Source organism: Mizuhopecten yessoensis, unplaced genomic scaffold, assembly GCF_002113885.1.
Source record: "Mizuhopecten yessoensis strain PY_sf001 unplaced genomic scaffold, ASM211388v2 scaffold10717, whole genome shotgun sequence".
Classification (NCBI taxonomy): Eukaryota; Metazoa; Mollusca; class Bivalvia; order Pectinida; family Pectinidae; genus Mizuhopecten; species Mizuhopecten yessoensis.
The window spans coordinates 522,861-545,882 of NW_018408686.1; the positions used below are offsets into that span (position 1 = coordinate 522,861).

General features: G+C 36.7%; 1 protein-coding gene across 4 annotated transcripts in view; it reads left to right on the top strand.

The window, feature by feature from the left end:
• The window catches only part of LOC110462006 (NADPH oxidoreductase A-like), an 18,955-nt gene extending 1,107 nt beyond the window's left edge, over positions 1-17,848 (top strand). For 2 of the 4 annotated variants that reach the window (XM_021515766.1, XM_021515767.1), the window contains exons 2-15: positions 1,509-1,685; positions 2,129-2,273; positions 3,003-3,133; positions 6,420-6,564; positions 7,298-7,502; positions 7,750-7,849; positions 9,489-9,611; positions 9,995-10,131; positions 11,877-12,038; positions 12,912-13,146; positions 13,778-13,861; positions 14,533-14,657; positions 15,407-15,531; positions 16,068-17,848. In XM_021515766.1, coding sequence (XP_021371441.1) covers positions 1,532-1,685; positions 2,129-2,273; positions 3,003-3,133; positions 6,420-6,564; positions 7,298-7,502; positions 7,750-7,849; positions 9,489-9,611; positions 9,995-10,131; positions 11,877-12,038; positions 12,912-13,146; positions 13,778-13,861; positions 14,533-14,657; positions 15,407-15,531; positions 16,068-16,116 — 1,920 coding nt within the window. In that variant the 5' untranslated portion in view covers positions 1,509-1,531 and the 3' untranslated portion in view covers positions 16,117-17,848. Of the gene's footprint in view, positions 1-1,508; positions 1,686-2,128; positions 2,274-3,002; positions 3,134-6,419; positions 6,565-7,297; positions 7,503-7,749; positions 7,850-9,488; positions 9,612-9,994; positions 10,132-11,876; positions 12,039-12,911; positions 13,147-13,777; positions 13,862-14,532; positions 14,658-15,406; positions 15,585-16,067 lie in introns of those variants that run through there. The other 2 variants (XR_002464214.1, XM_021515768.1) reach the window with 2 other exon arrangements.
• Positions 17,849-23,022: the final 5,174 nt, after the last annotated feature.

Below are 23,022 nucleotides of genomic sequence, written 5' to 3' on the forward strand. Positions count from 1 at the left end.
TTCTAAGTCCAGAATGTTACACCTTGAAATTATTCTAAGTCCAAAATTGCATTTAAAAATGACTAAGTCAAATTTCCGCATATTTTCCACACATTTTCCACATCATGATTTCCGCATTTGCGTAAAATATGCACAAAAATAAAAAATCCACATATTTTCCGCATTTGAAAATGACTAAGTCAAATTTCCGCATATTTTACACACATTTTCCACACCACCGTTTCCGCATTTGCGTAAAACATGCGTAAAAATAAAAAATCCACACATTTTCCGCATTTTTTCCACACTCGCGGAACAACTGCGTAATTTGTAGGTAAGGGAACTTTCAAATGTTTATACAGGCCTTACAAGGCTTTAAGTTTGTCAAGGCTTGCCTGAAAGCAGCATCAGAATGATAGAAACCATCCCAGATCATCAGGCTGATGTTAGGTATGGATAAGGTAATTCTAAGTCAAGGGTTAAAATATTGAGCAGGAGACCCAAGGCTTTGCCAAAGGTTTCTGCTCAATAATTTATTCTGATGGTTTGAATGACCCTATTCATACTTAACATCAGAGATCGATTCTATATCCAGTTTATAACTGGATAATATGACCACGAAAGGCCAGACCCGAAGGTCGGAAAGAATTTTCCAGCACCGCCGGAAATGCGAATATCTCGATCGTTCTAGTATGCAAGAATACTAGGTCCGACCTTATTTATTAAACGAACGACTGGTCCGACTGGCACGTACAACTGTTTAAACGAAGATGGCCCTTAAGTGGATCGAATAACCAGAGAATAATTACAGCAACTGGACAGGCCATGATTGTCTGCTTAATTGTAATGCAGCAGGTCTGTACAGCCACCATCTGATAACATTTTGACATCATAAAGGGTTTAGCAATATACGCTAAAAATAGGTGTTAAGGAAAAAAGGAAAAGAGAACATGTACTGGAAAAAGTTGACAGTAAGTGAGGTGGCAAATGAAACGAGAGGTGTACGTAACTGTGATCCATATATCCACAAAGAAAATGTCCATGTGTTACAAATTAAGTTAATTCAAGCAGGTTTAAATAATCGGCAGAAACAGAGATATTTATTCCTGCCTGTAATTTTTAGTTGTTAAATGGCAATCAGCAGCAACTGTGCCCTTTCAACTGTTCAATTACTACTTTTTATAATTAATGTCATTTATTGAAGATTAATAATTGTTCAGGTTAAAATAGACTGTCATGCACCTGTATTTCAAAATACTGCTTAATATGATTTAATATGCAGGATACTTTCATACAGCAAGTCTGATACTTATATTATATCTGATAAAAATTCGAAATACCCATCATGGACTGTAGAAACTGGAAAATTCAATCTTTGTATGACTGTTAAACTATTTGACAGCACAGTCTCAGAGATAATTAAGGTAAAAATTCACAAATATGAAAGTCTGATTCCTTCCAATTATAAATTGATAAGCATGATTAAAAAAAATAAAAAATTAAAAGAAGCAATTTTGTCTTTGATTTAGAATAAGAATGCAAGAACAGTCGCATGTGGATGATGTTGCCATGGTTACTGGATGGAATATGGATGTGGATCCTGTCGTCTTTGGTGGGGATTGTGGGATTTGTTGTCTACACACTGGTATCAAGCTCTGGCAGCGATTTCTCCGACAACAGCATAGACGCATTCATCATACAGGAAGGTACGTTGTAACTAATGTAATTTTATGTACAGATCTTCTTCTCTTTTATAATCATTCATGTAGGGGTGCTTTTCCTTGAGTGTGCAAAATGTATGCCTCTTTAAATTTCTGTTTGGAAATGTGTTTGATGTTTAATTGATATTGTTAATGTTTAGGAACAACAGTTTATCAAACTGACAATTGAAAATGTGGCAGTCACATTCTTGTAGCTTAAACATTAAGTATGAGATACTTAGTGTGTATTTTTGCCATGTGCAGTATTATATATAAATTCCCCTGAACTTAGTTGTGAGTTTTTGTAATTTGATTAATTTAGAATGCTTATTTAATAAACTGCAGCAAATAAAACATTTATTTATGTCAAATTAATCCAGCTCTTCTGTAATGGTTGCCTGCTTCATTTATAATTTATCTTTAAAAATCACAATTAATTATATTTTCAGGTTCAAAATCCAAGAAAGAGAATGTGGACCAATCTATGGATAACCGTCACTTGCGGTCGTATGGTACGGAAGGAAAACAAGTGTTGATCTTGTATGGGACAGAATATGGATTCAGTGAAGAAGTAGCTACTGTATTGTTTGATAAGTAAGTCATTATTAGTTAATCCTACAACATTAGATGAACTGGGACCAGCCTGCAGGCTTGCATATGCCTCGGAGTTAATGTATCAAAGTTTGTTGGACCTATGATAGCATTTCTCCAAATTTAATACCAAGACACACTGACTCTACCCTTTATTTTTAGTCCCCCACCGGTTCCCGGTGACTTTTTGCACTCCGTCTGTCGGTCCAAGATGTTTGTCCGGGGCTTATCTTCTATACTGTTTCACCTGGAGTAACCAGATTTGGTGTACAAGGACATCTCGGGATTGCGGAGTGCAGAGTCAGAGTGCAAGAATTAGGTCACTGTGACCTATGACTTGACCTTGACCTTAACTTTTGAAAAAGTTTGTCCGGGGCATATCTTCTATACTATATTTCACCTTGAGTAACCAGATTTGGTGTACATGGACATCTTGGGATGGTGGTACAAGAAGTAGGTCTGACCTATTTCTTGCACCGGAAAGTTATGGCATGTATGAGGTCACTATGACCTCATTGTGACCTATGCTTTGAACAGTAGGTACATCCTGACATAAAGTGTATTGTTTGTTTAATATAGAAATCATTACCTGTGAAGGACTATGGATTGCCTTGCAATACTTTGCCTTGTTTCAAATCAAACAATTTTCACTTAATTGGTTAAAAATACATTTTTATGCTTTTAGTAAAACAAAATCTTGTTTCTAAATTATTATCTGTTCTGGATCCACAGGATTTCCTCTATCGTACAGTCAGATGATGTTGGTCCTCTACAACCTCGGCTGGTCAACTGTAAACTTTACGAGTGTGTGGAGTTGTCCAGGGAACAGATATGTTTTGTTGTCATATCTACAAGTGGAGATGGTATGTGACGGCAGCCTATTTCTAGGCTATGTATTTACACTACATTATGGAGCTTACTAAACCAGTTTCTGAATGTTCCATCTATGATTGTATATATACCGGTAGTAAAGGTTATACATTTTGTATTGGGATCGGAATCAAACAATATATAGAGTTATCAAAGACACAAAAAACGCAAACACCAAATTAGCTACTATGATATTTTCATTTTTTAAGATTTGGTGATTATATGGCCACAGCTTCATACAGATGTGGTTACCGACTCGAAATTAGAGTCATAGGGCAAACCAAACTGAGACAACTGCTGATCAACTTGATCAAACTTGTGCAAAATTGAAAAACTTAGGACAATTGAGATATGAAGGATAAATTAATAAGTGAACACTGGGGACAGATGTACACCTCATTTTCCCCACTTTTACTAATTACTTATATATGACTGGCCATGGTCCCATTAAAATATTTGAAATTCAAGTGAAAACTTGGAACAGCTGTACACTTCAAATTAATTATGCTATTAAATTGCAAATACAATTTGTAACTTCACATACTTAGTTCAATTGAAACTGTTCATTAAATGACAACTGGTCCATATGATAAAAATTGGCACTGAAGCTGTACTGGTGTTGCCTCAAAAGACCGCAAACCACATCTGGAAAATACTCAGGACCATGACAAAGATGTAGTATTAAGTGAATACCAGGTTTGTCGTAATCCGTAACTGGTGTACTGTTCGGTTTTGTAACTTATTAAGTACAGCCCTAGTGGTGACTGCAGATTTAGTGCCACACAGTTTGTGGTGACATCACAGTTTATGCATAGAGCACATGGCGCGTTAGCAAGACTGAGCAATGGCAATTCATCTGTTTCCCTCCCACCTCTCCCAGTAGCATTATTGAATTGGTGGTTGATAATTATGCATTGCACATGTATGTCTCTAATGTAGTATTATCATTTATATAATTACCGGTATTGTTCTTATGTTCAAAGGGATTATACTGGGTTAAAGGGTTATGTCCCCTTGACCCAGCTGTGTTCTTGCAATAACATTTATTAGCCCAGCAGAGTGGTTACTTGTTGTGTAGGATGGTTAGACAAACACCCATCTTACTACACTTCTGCACACATATAGGGCTTTTCCTCAGTGAGACCACAATCAATCCGTTACAGCCAATGTTGAAAACTGAAATTATACAATAAAATTCCAACAGTTAACAAGTTCTAAGTACATACAGCTTGTGGATGTGGAATGGGTGGGTGGGAAAATAGAGAAAAGCTAGATACAAAAACTTTGTTTAAATTTGTTTTGATAAAATATGGTTGTTCTTACCATAAATTCTGAGATAGAAAGAGAAAGTTTAATAAGGGAGATAATTTTAACTCTGACAGTCATGCTCAGCTAGGCTGAGGTACTCAATAATATAAAAAAGATTAGTGCTTAGATAAATCAATTTAATTTTGAAGTATTTAACATTAGTATCCTCAGGCATAATGAACATATATGATATTATATATTTTTGAACCAAAGCAATTCATGCTTGTCATCTTTTTAAAATTTCCATTTGGAAGATTACGCATTTTCAGAATTAAAATATTTAGATAAAATGTGTGCAAGTACACATTAGGGAAAAATAAAATTTTTAAATGGTACCTTTTGAGCTGTTCTTACAGATGACATCATCAGATCTTAGAAAGTAAGAATAGTTCAGGAAATTCACTAGTTAAAAATATTCAATATAAATAGTCCAAAATCGGAGTTGGCAAGTGCGAAGCATGTTTGATTTATTTAGAATGGAAAAGAAAACCACCCCTGCTTAAATTGACATTGATGTGGATTTGTGAAGTTGGGTTCTGTACTCACACAGGGTGATATAACAGATGCTTTATATTGAAAAATAATTCTTTATGATTGTGTTAGTGCACAGTATAAACAGCCTGGGTATGTATTAATTATTGTTATGATATACTTTTACGTAAAATGGGTTATTTTGCATTATTGTGTGATACTGCTTATTGTGTATAGGTCAGGTATCCTGGACCAACCCATATCTACCCAACACGTGCCATATCTACCCGGCATGCGCATTATCTACCCAGCACGTGCCATATATCTAAACGGCATGCGCTATATCTACCCAGCACACGCCATATCTAAGTGGCATGCACTATATCTACCCAGCAAGTGCCATATCTAAGCAGCATGCGCTTTATCTACCCAGCAAGTGCCATATATCTAAGCGGCATGCGCTATATCTACCCAGCAAGTACCATATGTAAGCGGCATGCGCTATATCTACCCAGCATGTGCCATATCTAAGCGGCATGCGCTATATCTACCCAGCAAGCGCCATATCTAAGCGGCATGCGCTATATCTCCCCAGCACGCACCATATCTAAGCGGCATGTGCTATATCTACCCAGCAAGTGCCATATCTAAGCAGCATGCGCTATATCTACCCAGCACGCACCATATCTAAGCGGAATGCGCTATATCTACCCAGCAAGTGGCATATCTAAGCGGCATGCTCTTTATCTACCCAGCAAGTGCCATATCTAAGCGGCATGTGCTATATCTCCCCAGCACGCACCATATCTAAGCGGCATGCACTATATCTACCCAGCAAGTGCCATATCTAAGCGGCATGCGCTTTATCTACCCAGCACGCACCATATCTAAGCGGCATGTGCTATATCTACCCAGCAAGTGCCATATCTAAGCGGCATGTGCTATATCTACCCAGCACGCACCATATCTAAGCGGCATGCGCTATATCTACCCATGCAGGAAGTGCCATATCTAAGCGGCATGCGCTATATCTACCCAGCAAGTGGCATATCTAAGCGGCATGCACTATATCTACCCAGCACGCGCCATATCTAAGCGGCATGCGCCATATCTACCCAGCAAGTGCCATATCCTTTTAACTTCCAGTTCACCACTTTTCAGACAAATGGCACCTCAAACTGGTAGTGTACACACTGCATATCCATCTGTATTTGCTATTCAGTTCATTGTGTTTTATTTAATGTATGATGATTATAGTTAAGCTCATGAAATATGAATTTTCTGTGTGTTATATGTGTTATTGCTAATACTTTTGATGCTATAGAGCTATATATTATAAAAAGGTTACCATATGACCATTTCCATACCCTACTCTGTATCAGCCCTCCACCCAGCGCTGTGGGCTGATATGGGAGTCTTGGGCTGATACAGAGAGCTCTAAATATCATAAAGTTTAAAAAAAAGTTAATTTATGCTGATCTGAACCACTGTATTGTTTAGGCGTCCCTCCCACTGATGCACGTGGTTTCTATGACAACCTGATGTCATGTGATGAGGAGTTATCTCACCTTCGGTTTTCTGTTCTGGCTCTGGGTGACTCCAACTATCCACATTTCTGTAAGACAGGACGTGACGTAAATACAAGGTGAGACCGGTGAAGACGATTATAGAATTTAATGATGTTAGTGTAACACTAGGGTTCAATAGAAAAATTATTTAACTCATTTACCCCTGAAATCTTGTAATGAACTATACCAATGTTTGAATTGGAAGAATTCAAATGTGTGTCAAAGGGACATAACTCCATAAATTGTATGTAAATTGTGAGTTACTGACATAAAATAGTTCGGGCTACAAGGGTAATACAATATCTTGTGTCACTGAGTGAAACAAAAACCTTGTAATACATGGCCTGAAAACTGCATGTTTCTCTCTGAAGGACTATCTGATAATTTGATTTTCCACATGAGTACCGTTTTATAAAGTAAATACACTCATGTCTTATATTTTGCATATAGACTCATAGGACCTATTTGGATTTTATAGTGACATCTGCATAGACTAACCAATTTAATATATTGTAACAATCTAAGAGAAAGAGAAAATGTAACGACCAGACCGGGGTTCAAACCCGGGACACTCAGAACTCTAGACGGACACTCTACCGATTGAGCTATCTGGTGGCCGACAATCTGCCCAGTCCAGTTCCACTACAACATTAACACATCACAATTGATGGAGAGCAACCAGATAAAGAACCAAGATGGAGGAATTTTAGACTTCAAGAATCAGATTGAAGAGCAATGATTACAATAAAATCGTGATCTTTGGATAATGTTTTGCATTCTTATTTTGCTGTTTCTTACGCTTTTCTCCAGACTTTCCAAACGTCGAGCTGACCCAGTTGTAGGGTGCCAGGATGTAGACGTGGAGGACTGGGCTGTCATCAACTGCTGGATGGACAGTGTTGTAGAATATCTGAAGTCATGTGACCTCTGTGTGTGTATGGACTATTTACAAATTACTGCCGACCAGTCATCGGAAGGACATGATAGACATAATCCATTTATGGCTGTCTTGCAGGTTCAGATATTATTTTTTCTGTTTGGTATCAAGGTCTCACACTGTCTTAACTCGAGGTATCTACCATAAATCTTATCTCATATTTGTACAATGATTTTCAATGTTCTGCATCACCAGTGTTTTACAAATCTTATTTTTAAACAGACGGATAATCACTGACCAACATCACTGCAACTACCAACACCATCAATGATGATGAACAACCTTTTTGACTAAATACTTTATTAAATTCTCATACAAATTTTAGGTGAAGGATCTGTTGACAGACGCCCAACAATGTAATGATGACAAGGAGGTCGTCCACTGCGAGTTTAACATCAGTGGTAGTCACATGACATGGACATCAGGTGAGAAACACTACAAATAGTGTAATTAGAACACCTCAGGTGAGAAATTAAAAATAGTGTAATTAGAACACCTCAGGTGAGAAATTAAAAATAGTGTAACCAGAAAACCTCAGGTAAAAAATAAATAAATAAATAGTGTAATTAGAAAACCTCAGGTGAGAAATATACAGCGATACATGTTGGCTTTCATATAGGAAAATTAAATATAGAGCCACTGAAAGCTGAATTACCTCAAGTAAAACACCTCGGGTGATAATTTTACATATAACGAAAGCTGAACATAACAGGTGTGGGCTTTTTTCCTGCCTTGAAACTTCAACATATCAGGTGAGAAATTTAGTGTTAGTGAAACCTAAACATAGAGAAAACCTGAACACCTGCCAGTAGAGTAGAAATAAAATTGAAATATATATCTGGTAAGATTTATGAAGAGATTTATAGAAACTTACATGGGTGTGGTCCAGGGAAATCTCAACCCGAGGGTAAGAGTTTGGCTGTCTAGCACGAGGCTTTGTCGAGTACTAGACAGCCAAACTGTAAAAATGTTACTCGACAAAGCCTCGTGCTAGACAGTCAAACTCTTAACCTGGGGTTGAGATTTCCCTGTCCACGGACCATAACCATGTTTGATTCCTTTTCTGTCTAACTCGAAATAAACATGCCAGTGTCAATACTCCGTGACCAGACACATGCTTGTATTCTATGCCTCGCATGAATACAATTATGTTAATTCTATAGGGGTGATGAACCCTGAACATAAACTCAGAAATCCATTTAAAGCACAACATTAACAAAAGTTTAATTAAATAATCCAAAAACAACTATAATATATCAGTTAATATATTTTATAATAAGCACATGTACAAAATTAATGAAAATTTATCAGTCAAAACAATGGAACTATTTCAAGTGTCATTTTGGCAGACTTGCCTGGCGGCAATAATTTCATTACGTCGTGACGTCATAGCGCTTTTAGGCCGTCATTTCCCTGAAAATAGACAGGTTTTTCTCCCACCCTTCACAGGTGTGTCTCCCGGGAAAGATCAGCTTGTCACCCTCTAGGGGGAGATAGCCTTGTGCCGATTAGTATATGTTCAATTGTGGCGTCATTAAAATAAAATGTGTCACCGGTAATTGTGACGTCATCAAAAGTGAATGACGATATTCATACTCCACATGTGTTTTTGTTTACACTGCTGTAAGTGGAGTTGTGACTGAAATAATAGGATGGGAGAAAAACAATCATCCCCTACCTTGAGGGTGTGACAGAGAAATCTCCAACCCGAGGGGTGATGTATTTTGGTTGTCTAAGAGAGCCGCAGGTTAGACAACCAAAAAACATCACCCCTCGGGTTGGAGATTTCTCTATCGCATCCTTAAGGAAGGAGAAAATTCTATTAATCTTTTCACAGGTCAATTCCTGTCTTTTACGGGCAAGTATGGGAAAAATACATGTTATTGTCAATACATAGAAGTTAGTAAAAATGTATGATATGGAGTAGTTAATTTCAGTTAAAATACAGTAAAATCTCTCAATTTTGTGATAAATTTCGCTGTTGTACTTCTAACAACTTCATGCACTAGTTTTTGCAGGATCCATGTTTACTGATATCAAAATTGTCTTCTGTTTTTTCTTCAGGTGATGCTCTCGGGATATACCCAGAGAACAATCCTGACCATGTGTCAGCCATATTGGATACATTGACATGGCGGGAGACGGAGATGTTTCCTGTACCAAACGGGGCCTATCACCCACATAATGGTAACTTTTCAAACCTTTCCTACTCAGCGATTGTAAAACTGATACACTACTACAGTAAACCAAGTCATAATTATCATAGAACCAGAAAATCAAAAATATCCATCTACATAATATCTATAAATAACAATAATAATTTTTATGAATCTTTTTTAATGGGTTTGAGTTCAGTGTGATTTTATGTTATTAGCAGTGTAATAATATTTTTATATCAAAATTCTTTAGTTAAAATTCTGTAACACAATGCACAATCTTAAAGTGGAAAATGCAAACATACAAAGAAACATACATTAAGGATTTTATTTAGGAGAACTTTTTTTTATCAAAATGTTTCGACAGAACAAATAGATTTCTATTGTTTTTTCAAATGATGATTTCTTTTTCAGATACAGCAAGTATAAGAACTCTGCTGCTCAAATATTATGACATCAAAACCATCAAGCCAGAACTTCTACAGACTTTACAGACTGTGGTCACAAACACAAACCAGAGGGAGACGTTGTCACGGCTACTACAGGCAGGGGTAGGTGTTTAGTTGTCATGATAATGATAGGAAGGGTAGGTGCTATGTTGTTATGGTTACTATGGACATATGGATGTTATGTTGTCGTGATAGCTGGTGGGGATAGGTGTTACTTAGTCAGGGTTACTATGGACTGATAGGTGTCATGTTGTAATGGTTACTATATGGTTGCAGGTGTTGTGTTGTCATAGTTACTATATGTTTGCAGGTGTTATGTTGTCATGGTTACTATAGCTATATGGTTGCAGGTGTTATGTTGTTATGGTTACTATGGCCTTATGGATGTTATGTTGACGTGGTTACTAAAGGTAGTGGGAAGTGTTATATTGTCATGGCTTCTATAGGTAGGGAAGGTGTTATGTTGACGTGGTTACTAAAGGTAGGGGGAAATGTTATGTTGTCATGGTTACTATGGGTAGGGGAAGATGTTATGTTGACATGGTTACTAAATGTAGGGGGAAGTGTTATGTTGTCAGGGCTACTATGGACATATGGATGTTATGTTGTCATGGCTACTATAGGTAGGGGAAGGTGTTATGTTGTCATGGTTACTATAGGTAGGGGTAGGTGTTACTTTGTCAGGGTTACTATGGACTGATAGGTGTCATGTTGCATGGTTACTCTATGGTTGCAGAGTTATGTTGTCATATAGTTACTATAGGTAGGGATTGGTTTCATGTTGTCATGGTTACTATAAGTTGGGTAAAGGTTATGTTGTCATGGTTACTATAGGTAAGGATGGGTATTATGTTGTCATGATTACCATTTTAAGAGGTGGGAATTATGTTGTCATGGTTACTGAAGGCAGCGATAGGTGATATAATCTGGTTGTCACAAACAGGGGTAGGTATTACATTGTCATGATTTCTAAAGCAGAGGTGCAAAAGGTGATATTATGTCATGCAATGTTTATTACAGGAAGAGGTAGGTACGTGTCATGTTGTCATGGTTATTACAGGAAGAGGTAGGTGTCATGTTGTCATAGTTATTACAGGAAGAGGCAGGTATCATGTTGTCATGGTTATTCCAGGTAGAGGTAGGTGTCATGTTGTCATGGTTATTACAGGAAGAGGTAGGTGTCATGTTGTCATGGTTATGTATGGTGTGTTTTTTAAGGTTAAGTAGCAGATATATGTTCAGGGTAATATTAGACACACAATTTTGCATATTGTCTTGATAACCAGGAAGGTAATGAGGCATGTTGTAAATCCCTGTATACAATCAGGGATTGTAAAATATTGTCACAACTTCTTTTAACAGAGATTGTAACATGTAACCTTGGTCTCTATAGATAGGGATTGTAGCCTATTGTTATGCAATATGATATATATATATTTTTTACATTATTGTTTGGCCCTAAATGACTTGAATTGGGATGTAGTCATGGTTACTGTAAACAGGGAATTTGAATGTGATATATGTTGTCATGATTGCTTCACAAGGAAGGAGTCATGTTGTTATGGTAACTGTTGACTGGTTATTGGCATGATGGTATGTATTGTATGTAGTATATACTTGGATAGGTGGCATGTTGTCATGGTTACTACTAGACACAGTATGTAGTTGATTTATTAATTTTGGCTCAAAAGGTGACAAACCGTTATATCATAATATTGCTGAATTTTGGCAAAACATTCATTTGTAATTCCTCAGATAGACTACACAGCATAACTATTGTTTAGATTACCCCTAGTGGCTTATGACATGCAGTCCCCATCATTGTACCAATGACCTTGACCTTTCAGACTGGGAAGTCTAATAAAGCCCTGCAGGAGTATGTGGCAGTGAGAGAAGTGAGAGATGTCCTTCAGGAATATAAACCAGCTGTGTTGTCTCCACGGCAACTACTGCCCTGCCTAAAACCACTCCAACCAAGATATTACTCCATATCATCTTCCCCTTTAAAGGTTAGTTCAATTTTACTAATATCTCCATCAGTATGAAATATTAATGTGGACAGAAAGTGAAATGCTGATGACAAAATCTGCAAATGTCCTTCAGGGTTCATCCATCATGCCGAGTGGTAACTAGTAAATCAACAAAGAGAACGTTTATAGAAGAATATTTACATTTGCTCTTCATTGCTATTATATAACACTACCAAAGCCAGTTCCGTGTTATGAGACCATAATACTGGCGCAGTGATACATTTTGTATCTCCACAGGTCAGATTCACTTCCGGATCATTATTCCCCTCGGCACTAGCAAGCAGATAAAAATTCAATAATATCCACCGTTTTATGTAAGACTATTATAAAATGTGAACTAAATATATTGATTGATTAAATTATGGAAATTGTATCAATGTTTTTGTGTATATTTCCATGAATTATATTTTTTATGGGGAAAGTCACGAGACAACATTCCGTGAACAATTCCATGGCCTGTTCTACCATGGTCCGTATTCTTAATTGATTATGATTTATGTCCATTTGAGTGAGTTAGCTCTAAGTATGATATACTAAAATGGTGAGCTTTAGTGAGTCGTTTACACCAAAGAATCCAATCATTTATATGAATATAAATCTTTATCGATCATCATGGTTAAAAGATTTAGGTTCATAATCCTTGGGCAAGGCTCTTAATTTCTCAAACACAGCTCATTACCTATTGCTATCACTTAATTTGTTGAATCAGTTTTTGTATTGAATCTGGAAATCCATTAGTAATTAACTTTTTTAAAAATATAATGCCTCGATAATGCTTGTGCTAAAACCCTGTCAATCATTTTACTTTCTAAGCACTTAAATAATAATGCTGTGAAATGTTTTCATGTCCAGGCCTCTACCGCTGTCTGTGTGACGGTAGCCGTTCTGCGTTACAAGACCCTGTCGGTAGGGCGGGAGGGTGTAACCACCTCACACCTACTAGACCGTACGCAGGTCGGTCAATCAAGCCCGGTGTTCATGAGCCGGAACCCCGACTTCCGCCTCCCTGACAAACACACCACACCGGTGATTCTGATTGGCCCAGGTACAGGGATAGCCCCCTTCAGAGCATTCATACAAGAAAGAGGTACAGCATCCAAGACCTGTATATAGTTTCAGACTTCAATTCATTTACCCCTGGAAACACAATTGAACTCGTCCAATTCAAAGATTGGAATAGTTCATCATGAAATTTCAGGGGTGAATAAGTTAAAGAAGACTTTCAAAGGATTTTTTTGTGGTTTTATACCGTCCTTTGTGGCCCTCAGTTACTTTCAATGTACTGGTACTTCATTTTCAAAACAGAACCTTTAAATTTGAGACTTTGCTGGTTTTTCATTTTCACTAAAATAGTTACATTGGTAATCAGAAATATTTACCATTATTAAATGACCACCTGATTTTTATAAAAAAAAAATGATACATTTGACCAATTAGGGCCAGTTGTTTGAAGTATCTTTTACTTAATTGGCCATTAGCTCAAATTTTCAAATGCACCCGTTTTCTCTTTAAGGTGGTCTTTTATTAATTTCAATAATTATGAAAACTTTTGTAATTAAAATGTTTATTTATTGTATGTAATATTATTAAAGTTTATAAAATAAGGTAACACACCTATAAATTCTTTGGCCTCTTCAAAATCATGTCAATGTCAGATTGATAATTTGGACCATCATCATCCTTCCATCAAATTAAAGATCACTGTAAACTGTCTTCAGAACTCAGTCCTGACAAAGGGGAGATCCACCTGTATTTTGGCTGCAGACATAAGTCTGGGGATTTCTTATACAAAGAGGAGCTGGGTAAGACACTTTTTGTACAATCTCTGTAAAACAAAATAGTCTCCTTTTGAATGAATAAATTGTTATACTTAGTGGAGTGGGTATATATATTATATAAATATCACATTCATGAGAGGGCGATATTGCATATTTTCACCCCTCGGAAAGCATTGTTGACCTCGGCTTCGCCTCNACCAGGCGCGCATACATTCGGCGCATGTAATAATTTTTGGAATAACACCCTGGCACTGGGACGAACCGTGCACGTATACGTTTGGCGCATGTGATATTTTTTGGAATAACACCCTGTCTTCTTTATCTTTGTAAAACGAGCAAGTAACATTGAAAATGTTCACATCCTTCTCAACCAATCAGATTACGAGATTTTAACAGAAGGTATAATAAATATATATATATAATGTCAAAGAAAATTTCTCAACGAGTCTGTAGTACTTAAATTTCATCTCTTCTAGGAGATTCTATAGACTGTTTATTTTTGTTTAAAGTCATTACAGTGTGGGTTGAGGTCAGTTAGGCCTAGAATAACATTATGTTATATGTATCTTATTAATACTTTAATTACATAAAGGGCTAAATTAATTACCTTGACCAGTATTTCAACCTAGTCCTGTTCAGGTGGGCAATGCAGGCCTTATAGTTTTTTAATATATTTGCATATTCTATTATATTAGAGAAATACAGCAGAGATGGCCTGATTTGTCTTCGAGTGGCATTCTCCCGGGACCAGGCCAGGAAGGTATATGTTCAGGACCTTCTGAGAGAGGATAGGGCCAAAGTCTGGGACCTGGTTACCAAGGTAACAGAACACAGCTGATAACATTTGTAGTTTGTGATAATGGCAAATTAAGCATTTTACTAATTTGTAATTTTTCAAAAAAATGCAAAGAAATTGTACACTTAAAGGAAAACTGTTTGGTCCTGTTGTTGAAATTTCATTTTATTGCATTTTATTTTTTCATTTTTTTATGTCATATATTTGATTATCTTCATGGATATCTTTTTATCACTCTATCATTGGCAGCAGTAAGTTTAGATATTATGATGACTACTGTATTTTTGTTATGTAGACATCACCATTTTTGCTACATTCATCAATCATGGCCCTAAAAAAGTGTGGAAAAACATCCCACAAATCTATTGCTCATATGATTTCTATTAATGGTGGTGCATGTGATTTTAACCTTGTCAGGGTCAGACAATGAGGGTTGCCCGAAAGTCCAAGACTAGTGAAATCCCCAGCTGGACTAGTGGTTCTAAAAACCGCTAGTCTGCTTGATAAGTTAAAATCAGATATTGTGTATCTTGTTGAATTTTATTGGATTAGTGGAATTCACACATAGACTAGTAAAAATTTGAAATAACTAATTGACTCGTGGTATTCAAAATTAATTGCTAGCCCTGCACAAGTCAGGGAACCATAATGTGGGGGTTTGATACCTGGACATATACTGTGATGATATGTAGGAGAAGATAGGATCGTGTGACAATCCCTAGTAGGTATACTGTATACTTATTAGCCTGACAGCAACATGCTTTTACTTACAGAGAAATGGCCACCTGTATGTGTGTGGTGATGCCAGACACATGGCCAAAGATGTCCATCAAGGCTTGACCGATATTGTCCAGTCCTGTGGTCAGTTGGAAAGACTTGAGGCTAATGAGTACCTCAGGCAGTTAGAGATACAGGGACGTTATCAAAAAGATGTCTGGGTCACTTAGCCTAGAGAGATAAAGGCTACATGACAGCAACATGCTTTTACTTACAGAGAAATGGCCACCTGTATGTGTGTGGTGATACCAGACACATGGCCAAAGATGTCCATCAAGCCTTGACCGATATTGTCCAGTCCTGTGGGCAGTTGGAAAGACTTGAGGCTAATGAGAACCTCAGGCAGTTAGAGATACAGGGACGTCATTAACAAGATATCTGGGTCACTTAGTCTGGAGAGATAGGGGCTACCAGTCTAACACAGACAGTTAGAAATACAGGGACGTCATTAACAAGGTATCTGGGTCACTAAGTCCCGAGAGATGGGGGCTACAGTCTAACACAAGCAGTTAGAAATACAGGGACGTCATCAACAAGGTATCTGGGTCACTTAGTCTAGAGAGAAGTCTAACACAGGCAGTTAGAGATACAGGGACGTTATCAGAAAGATATCTGGGTCAATTAGTCTAGAGAGATATGGTCTACAGTCTAACACAGGCTGTTAGAGATACAGGGACGTTATCAAAAAGATGTCTGGGTCACTTAGTCTAGAGAGATAGGGGCTACAGTCTAACACAGGCCGTTAGAGGTACAGGGACGTTATCAAAAAGATGTCTGGGTCACAAAGTCCAGAGAGAGATGGGGGCTTCAGACTAACATGGGCAGATATAGATACAGGGACGTCATTAACAAAATGTCTGGGTCACTTAGTCTAGAGAGATAGGGGCTACAGTCTAACACAGGCAGTAAGAGATACAGGGACGTTATCAGAAAGATATCTGGGTCACTAAGTCTAGAGAGATATAGGCTACAGTCTAACACAGGCAGTTAGAAATACAGGGACCTTATTAACAAGATATCTGGGTCACTTAGTCTAGAGAGATAGGGGCTACAGAGTAACACAGGTAGATAAAGACACAGGGACATTATCAGAAAGATGTCTGGGCCACTTAGTCTAGAGAGATGGGGGCTACAGTCTAACACAGGCAGTTAGAGATACAGGGACGTCATTAACAAGGTATCTGGGTCACTTAGTCTAGAGAGATAGGGCTACAGTCTAACACAGGCAGTTAGAAATACAGGGACGTCATTAACAAGGTATCTGGGTCACTTAGTCTAGAGAGATAGGGGCTACAGTCTAACACAGGCAGTAAGAGATACAGGGATGTTATCAGAAAGATATCTGGGTCAATTAGTCTAGAGAGATATGGTCTACAGTCTAACACATGCCGTTAGAGATACAGGGACGTTATCAAAAAGATGTCTGGGTCACTTAGTCTAGAGGGATAAAGGCTTCAGAGTAACACAGGTAGATAAAGACACAGTGACATTATCAGAAAAATGTCTGGGTCACTAAGTCTAGAGAGATAAAGGCTACAGTCTAACACAGGTAAATAAAGACACAAGGACATTATCAGAAAGATGTCTGGGTCACTTAGTCTAGAGAGATAAAGGCTACAGAGTAACACAGGTAAATAAAGACACAGGGACCTTATCAGAAAGATGTCTGGGCCACTTAGTCTAGGGAGATAAAGGCTACAGAGTAACACAGGTAAATAAAGACACAAGGACATTATCAGAAAGATGTCTGGGTCACTTAGTCTAGAGAGATAAAGGCTACAGAGTAGCACAGGTAGATAAAGACACAGTGACATTATCAGAAAAATGTCTGGGTCACTAAGTCTAGAGAGATAAAGGCTACAGTCTAACACAGGTAAATAAAGACACAAGGACATTATCAGAAAGATGTCTGGGTCACTTAGTCTAGAGAGATAAAGGCTACAGAGTAACACAGGTAGATAAAGACACAGGGACATCATCAGAAAGATGTCTGGGTCACTAAGTCTAGAGAGATAGGGGCTACAGAGTAACACAGGTAGATAAAGACACGGGGACATTATCAGAAAAATGTCTGGGTCACTTATTCTAGAGAGATAGGGGCTACAGTCTAACACAGGCAGTTAGAGATACAGGGACGTCATTAACAAGATGTCTGGGTCACTTAGTCTAGAAAGATAGGGGCTACAGTCTAACACAGACAGTTAGAAATACAGAGACGTTATCAACAAGATAGCTGGGTCACTTAGTCTAGAGAGATAGGGGCTACAGTCTAACACAGGCAGTTAGAAATACAGGGACGTTATCAACAAGATATCTGGGTCACTAAGTCTAGCTCTAGAGATAGGGGCTACAGTCTAACACAGGCAGTTGCCCTGGTTACCTCTGCCACCTGACATTTTGGATTGTGTGATACTTTTATTGTGTTATCTCATTTGTTATATGTTTTAATTCTATTCTATATTTTTGCTGCATCTTATTTGTATTTTAATTCCACATTTTCTAAAATACAAATTTTTACAAAACTCGATAAATTTTGTTAATTGATTTCGGTATCATTTTTAATTCACAATATAATAGAGATACAGGGACGTAATTAACAAGATGTCTGGGTCACTTAGTCAAGAGAGATAGGGGCTACAGTCTAACACAGACAGTTAGAAATACAGGGACGTCATTAACAAGATGTCTGGGTCACTTAGTCTAGAGAGATAGGGGCTACAGTCTAACACAGACAGTTAGAAATACAGGGACGTTATCAACAAGATATCTGGGTCACTTAGTCTAGAGAGATAGGGGCTACAGTCTAACACAGGCAGTAAGAGATACAGGGACGCTATCAGAAAGATGTCTGGGTCACTTAGTCTAGAGAGATAAAGGCTACAGAGTAACACAGGTAAATAAAGACACAAGGACATTATCAGAAAGATGTCTGGGTCACTTAGTCTAGAGAGATAAAGGCTACAGAGTAACACAGGTAAATAAAGACACAAGGACATTATCAGAAAGATGTCTGGGTCACTTATTCCAGAGATTAGAGGCTACAGAGTAACACAGGTAGATACAGACACAGGGACATTATAAGAAAGATGTCTGGGTCACTTATTCCAGAGATTAGAGGCTACAGTCTATGTCTAGACTGATAGAGACATGAACAACAGCAGGGATGCTATACAAAACTGAGTTAGTGAAGAGAGTTTAGAGTCTACAGTCTACAACAGGCAGTTAGAGATACCTGCATCTGATAGGGAATGCTATATAAACTACACATTGATCACTAAGTATAGAGAGATAGGAGGCTCTGGCACTTAGAAATAGGGATGCTATCAACATTCAGAATAATGAGATGGGAAGCTTCAGAAAATTCTGAGACACAGGGACGATATAATTAGAAAGATATCGGTAACTCTGATAGGAGAAGTGGGAGGGTTAGGTCGAGACACTGATAGGTGTTGATACCCATACAAGTATATATTTGGTATATGTTTTCTTAAACATTTTCAATTGATGACTCAAATCTATATGTATGGATTGTACATATATATATATTAATTTATTAAGATAAAAAATACAATTGGTGAATTTGAAGAAATAAAATATATACAGTAACAATTACATACATTTAATGTTTCTAGTTTGTTTGACCTACATTGTAATAAATTAACCTCAAACATTCTTAAATGATTTCCATGTTTTCATGTGATGTTGACATTTCGTGACCAAGGTGTTCAAATTGCCACCATTTAATAAAGTAACAACTCCAAAATTGTTACTGTATATATTTTATTTTTTCAAATTCACAAATTGTATTTTTTATCACTGATCGGGACACACCACGACGAACAGTTGTTACATTATTAGTGTCAATCGATAAACGGTAAATGCACTCTGTTTCATGGTCTACGAGGTAGACGGTTCCTTCCGCTATGTTGACATCCATGCTATTTATATCGATGCTCGCCATCCCTACCGTGGTGAGTCCTGGGGAGGGGGTGGAAGCGTTAATACTGTCACCGTCGCCCGGATAAATGTATATGCCTCCGTCCAGTCTAGAAGTAGAGTCAACTGCCACCAAAATATAATTTGCTGAAAAATATATCACAACATAGTGTACAAATACAGACTTTCATATATAAATATGTATAACGTTCTACATAAATGTACTACACAATGTGTCTATGTGTATACAAGGCTTGTCCAGTTTTACTTAGGTCAAACTAATTATCATTCTGAACACATTATACCTGTGATTTGTATTATCTTTCTTACAAAATATATTTGAGTACATAATGTGTCTATGTGTATACAAGGCTTGTCCAGTTTTACTTAGGTCAAACTAATTATCATTCTGAACACATTATACCTGTGATTTGTATTATCTTTCTTACAAAATATACTTCAGATCTGTCTTACCTCCTTATCTATCTTAACTTATGGCTTATGATTTGTGTTGCAATGCATCTCCCTTACACATTAAACATAACATTTGTAAGGTTTATTTTTTCTTAATCATTCTTACAATCGTTGTTAAGTTACCTCCCTTATATACTCTGTTTGTAATTTTTGTTATCTCCAAAAAATCATCTAATATTGAACAAAACCAGTCTTAATTACCATTTGTGAAATAATTTACATATGTTTTAGTGGGGATATTTTTTTGAAAATCATGGACATCTTACAGCAAAACACATTATTACTTGTTGCGTAGAAGTGTTAATGCACTTTGTAGGTCTATTGAGCACGGTCGTAAGATACATGTTTAGATTAGACATGCATATACATATATCTTGCATACCGTCAATAGGTAAAAAAAAATGTGCGAGAAAATATATAATGTTTTTTTTTAGAAAATTTCATGAGGTTCAGTAGCAAATGTGTTTATTTGTAAGGGACAGACATAGACAGATCGTATCCAAGACGAAATGCAACAAAATTACACCACAGCGTAAACATTTAATGTTATGATTTTAACTGGATAGTGCAATGGGCCATTTATAAGTCTCCTATGTATTATCAATGGCAATTTAATGTGTAACGGACAATTTTAAAGTAGTGACTTAGCTAATATATATGCTAATGTAAACGAAAACCTAGTAACATATGTTTTATACATGTATCTTTAACATTAAATCTTAATGCATGATTAATAAAGACCCACTTTAGAATACACCATTTAGAATGATTTATCAATATACATTAACGATAAAATATAAATAACTGGGCCATCTAATTGAATAGTACGGGCCACTTCAAACACGTCTACAGGGTACGAGTCTCGGAGTAGCTCAATCAAATCAATGCCCCAAATAATTGTCATAATGGCACACACAAAAATCAAAGTATATTACATATTTTAATGATGAGTAGTTTCGGATGTTATCAGTGTTGATTGACCTTTTAGTAAAATGACAGAACAAGACGTTAAGATGCATAACGTGTAATAAGTAACCTTTATTACATACTTACTAATAAATACGGGTTTTTTGTATATGCGATACGACACAATTGCTCTTACATATATCAGCCCTCGCCGTATCACACCCCAAAAGCCGTGTCAGCCCCCGCCGTATCACACCCTAAAACCTGTATCAGCCCGCAAAACCCGTATCATACCCCTTTTGGATTTTTTTTCGTTTTTCAATATTTCAAAAGAAAAACTGTATCGTAAGATAGTAGCTTTTATTAGTAAGTATGTAATAAACAGAATTAATCATGACTTTTTCCACACCCCTTTTTGATTTTTTTTCGTTTTTCAATATTTCAAAAATAAAAATAAATCATAAGATAGTATATTTTACTAGTAAGTATGTAATAAACAGAATAAAACATCACTTTTTCCATATCACACCCAGTATCAACCCTCGACTTAAATCAGCTCTCGGGCCTTCGGCCCTTGGGCTGATATTGCAGTCTCGGGTTGATACAGGGTGTAATATGGAAAAAGGCATGTATCATTCTCTATTTATTTAGATTATTATTATGATCTGATGAATATTTTCTTTCCAACAGTCTTAAATGGATTTATTTCAAGTTAGTAGTATATAATATGAAATAGACCATGGCACCTGCAGTGTCATACATACTGTAGTTTTCCGGTACCTTTGTTTCTTCTTACATACCACGATACAACTTATCGAAGGTTGCCAACATTGCGTTCCAGATACAGAGTTAAATATGGATACATATTATTAATCCCTCTATCACATATATCTTAAGTTCTTCACATTCATCACAAAGATTATGCATGCGATATATAGAGAATAATACATGCCTTTTTCCATATCACACCCAGTATAAACCCGAGACTACAATATCAGCCCGAGGGCGGATATTGCAGTCTCGGGGTGATACTGGGGGTGATATGGAAAAAGGCGGGTTTTATTCTGTTTATTACATAATTACTAATAAAAACTACTATCTTATGATTAATTTTTATTTTTGAAATATTGAAAAGCGAGTTTTTTTCCAAAAGGGGTGTGATATGGGTTTTGCGGGCTGATACAGGTTTTGGGGTGTGATACGGCGAGGGCTGATATGGGTTAGAGCAATTGTGTCATGTCACATATACAAAATCCCCGTATATATTAGTAGGTACATGTATGTAATAAACTGTATTATCAGATATAAGATATTGTTACGTAAATTCGCCCCATAATGTTTGTGTGGTACATTCATTTACAGTTCTTGAGACATTGTTGTGTGAATTTGTCTTACAATTTGTATAATACGTATGTGTCCTATATATATTAATAGTTCTCAAGCCACACATTGATATTTCTTCAGATATATCCCTGTGAATTAACCAAAAGTATTTGCATATTGTACATCATTAGTTTCTCATATTTACTCTTAAATGTATACATACCATACATGGGCAATTCCTCAGATATTACAAACATTTTATTCTGAAACATATTTGGCATATATTGTTTGTTTCTACAATTCCAATGATGCAAAACGTTATTGTCTTTTCAGATATTGTTCTTTAAATTGTGTCATACTCCATGTATGCCATACAATATTGAAACTAGAAACGTTGTGTATATTACTACAAAACTAATGTACATCATCATTATATTTGACATATAGGTATTACGATATCATATACATGTACCTTATAAAAAAAATATGTGATATAACACATAAAAAATTAAAAAAAAAAAAAAAAAAATCTCTCCGAGTTTGAAATTCTGGAACTACAAAGGGAATATGAACAAGAAACCCCATTAACATGGCAACTGCTTTCAGGAATTGGGAAAAACAAGAAATCAGAAAGTGACAAAATTAAAGTTACGGCAGCATGTTCCGTTTTGTTTCATAGTCGTTCTGTAACCCTGAATGCTTTACAACATGTCGTTTCTATATCATTGTATAACAATCAGTTACAGAAGGAGGGTTTCCTTCTTCTTTCAAAACTTGGAATAACTACCACCCATGCTACACTGAACAATGCCCTCAACACTGTTAAAAATGAGGTAAATAAGAATCTTCAGTTTCTGAAGTATGATTTAGAAAAAAATGCTGAAGTTGCATGTAATAATAGTGTTACAGAACAATAGATTCACAACTTTACTGGCCATCAGGTACAACATACAGCAATTACAGATCATAACTA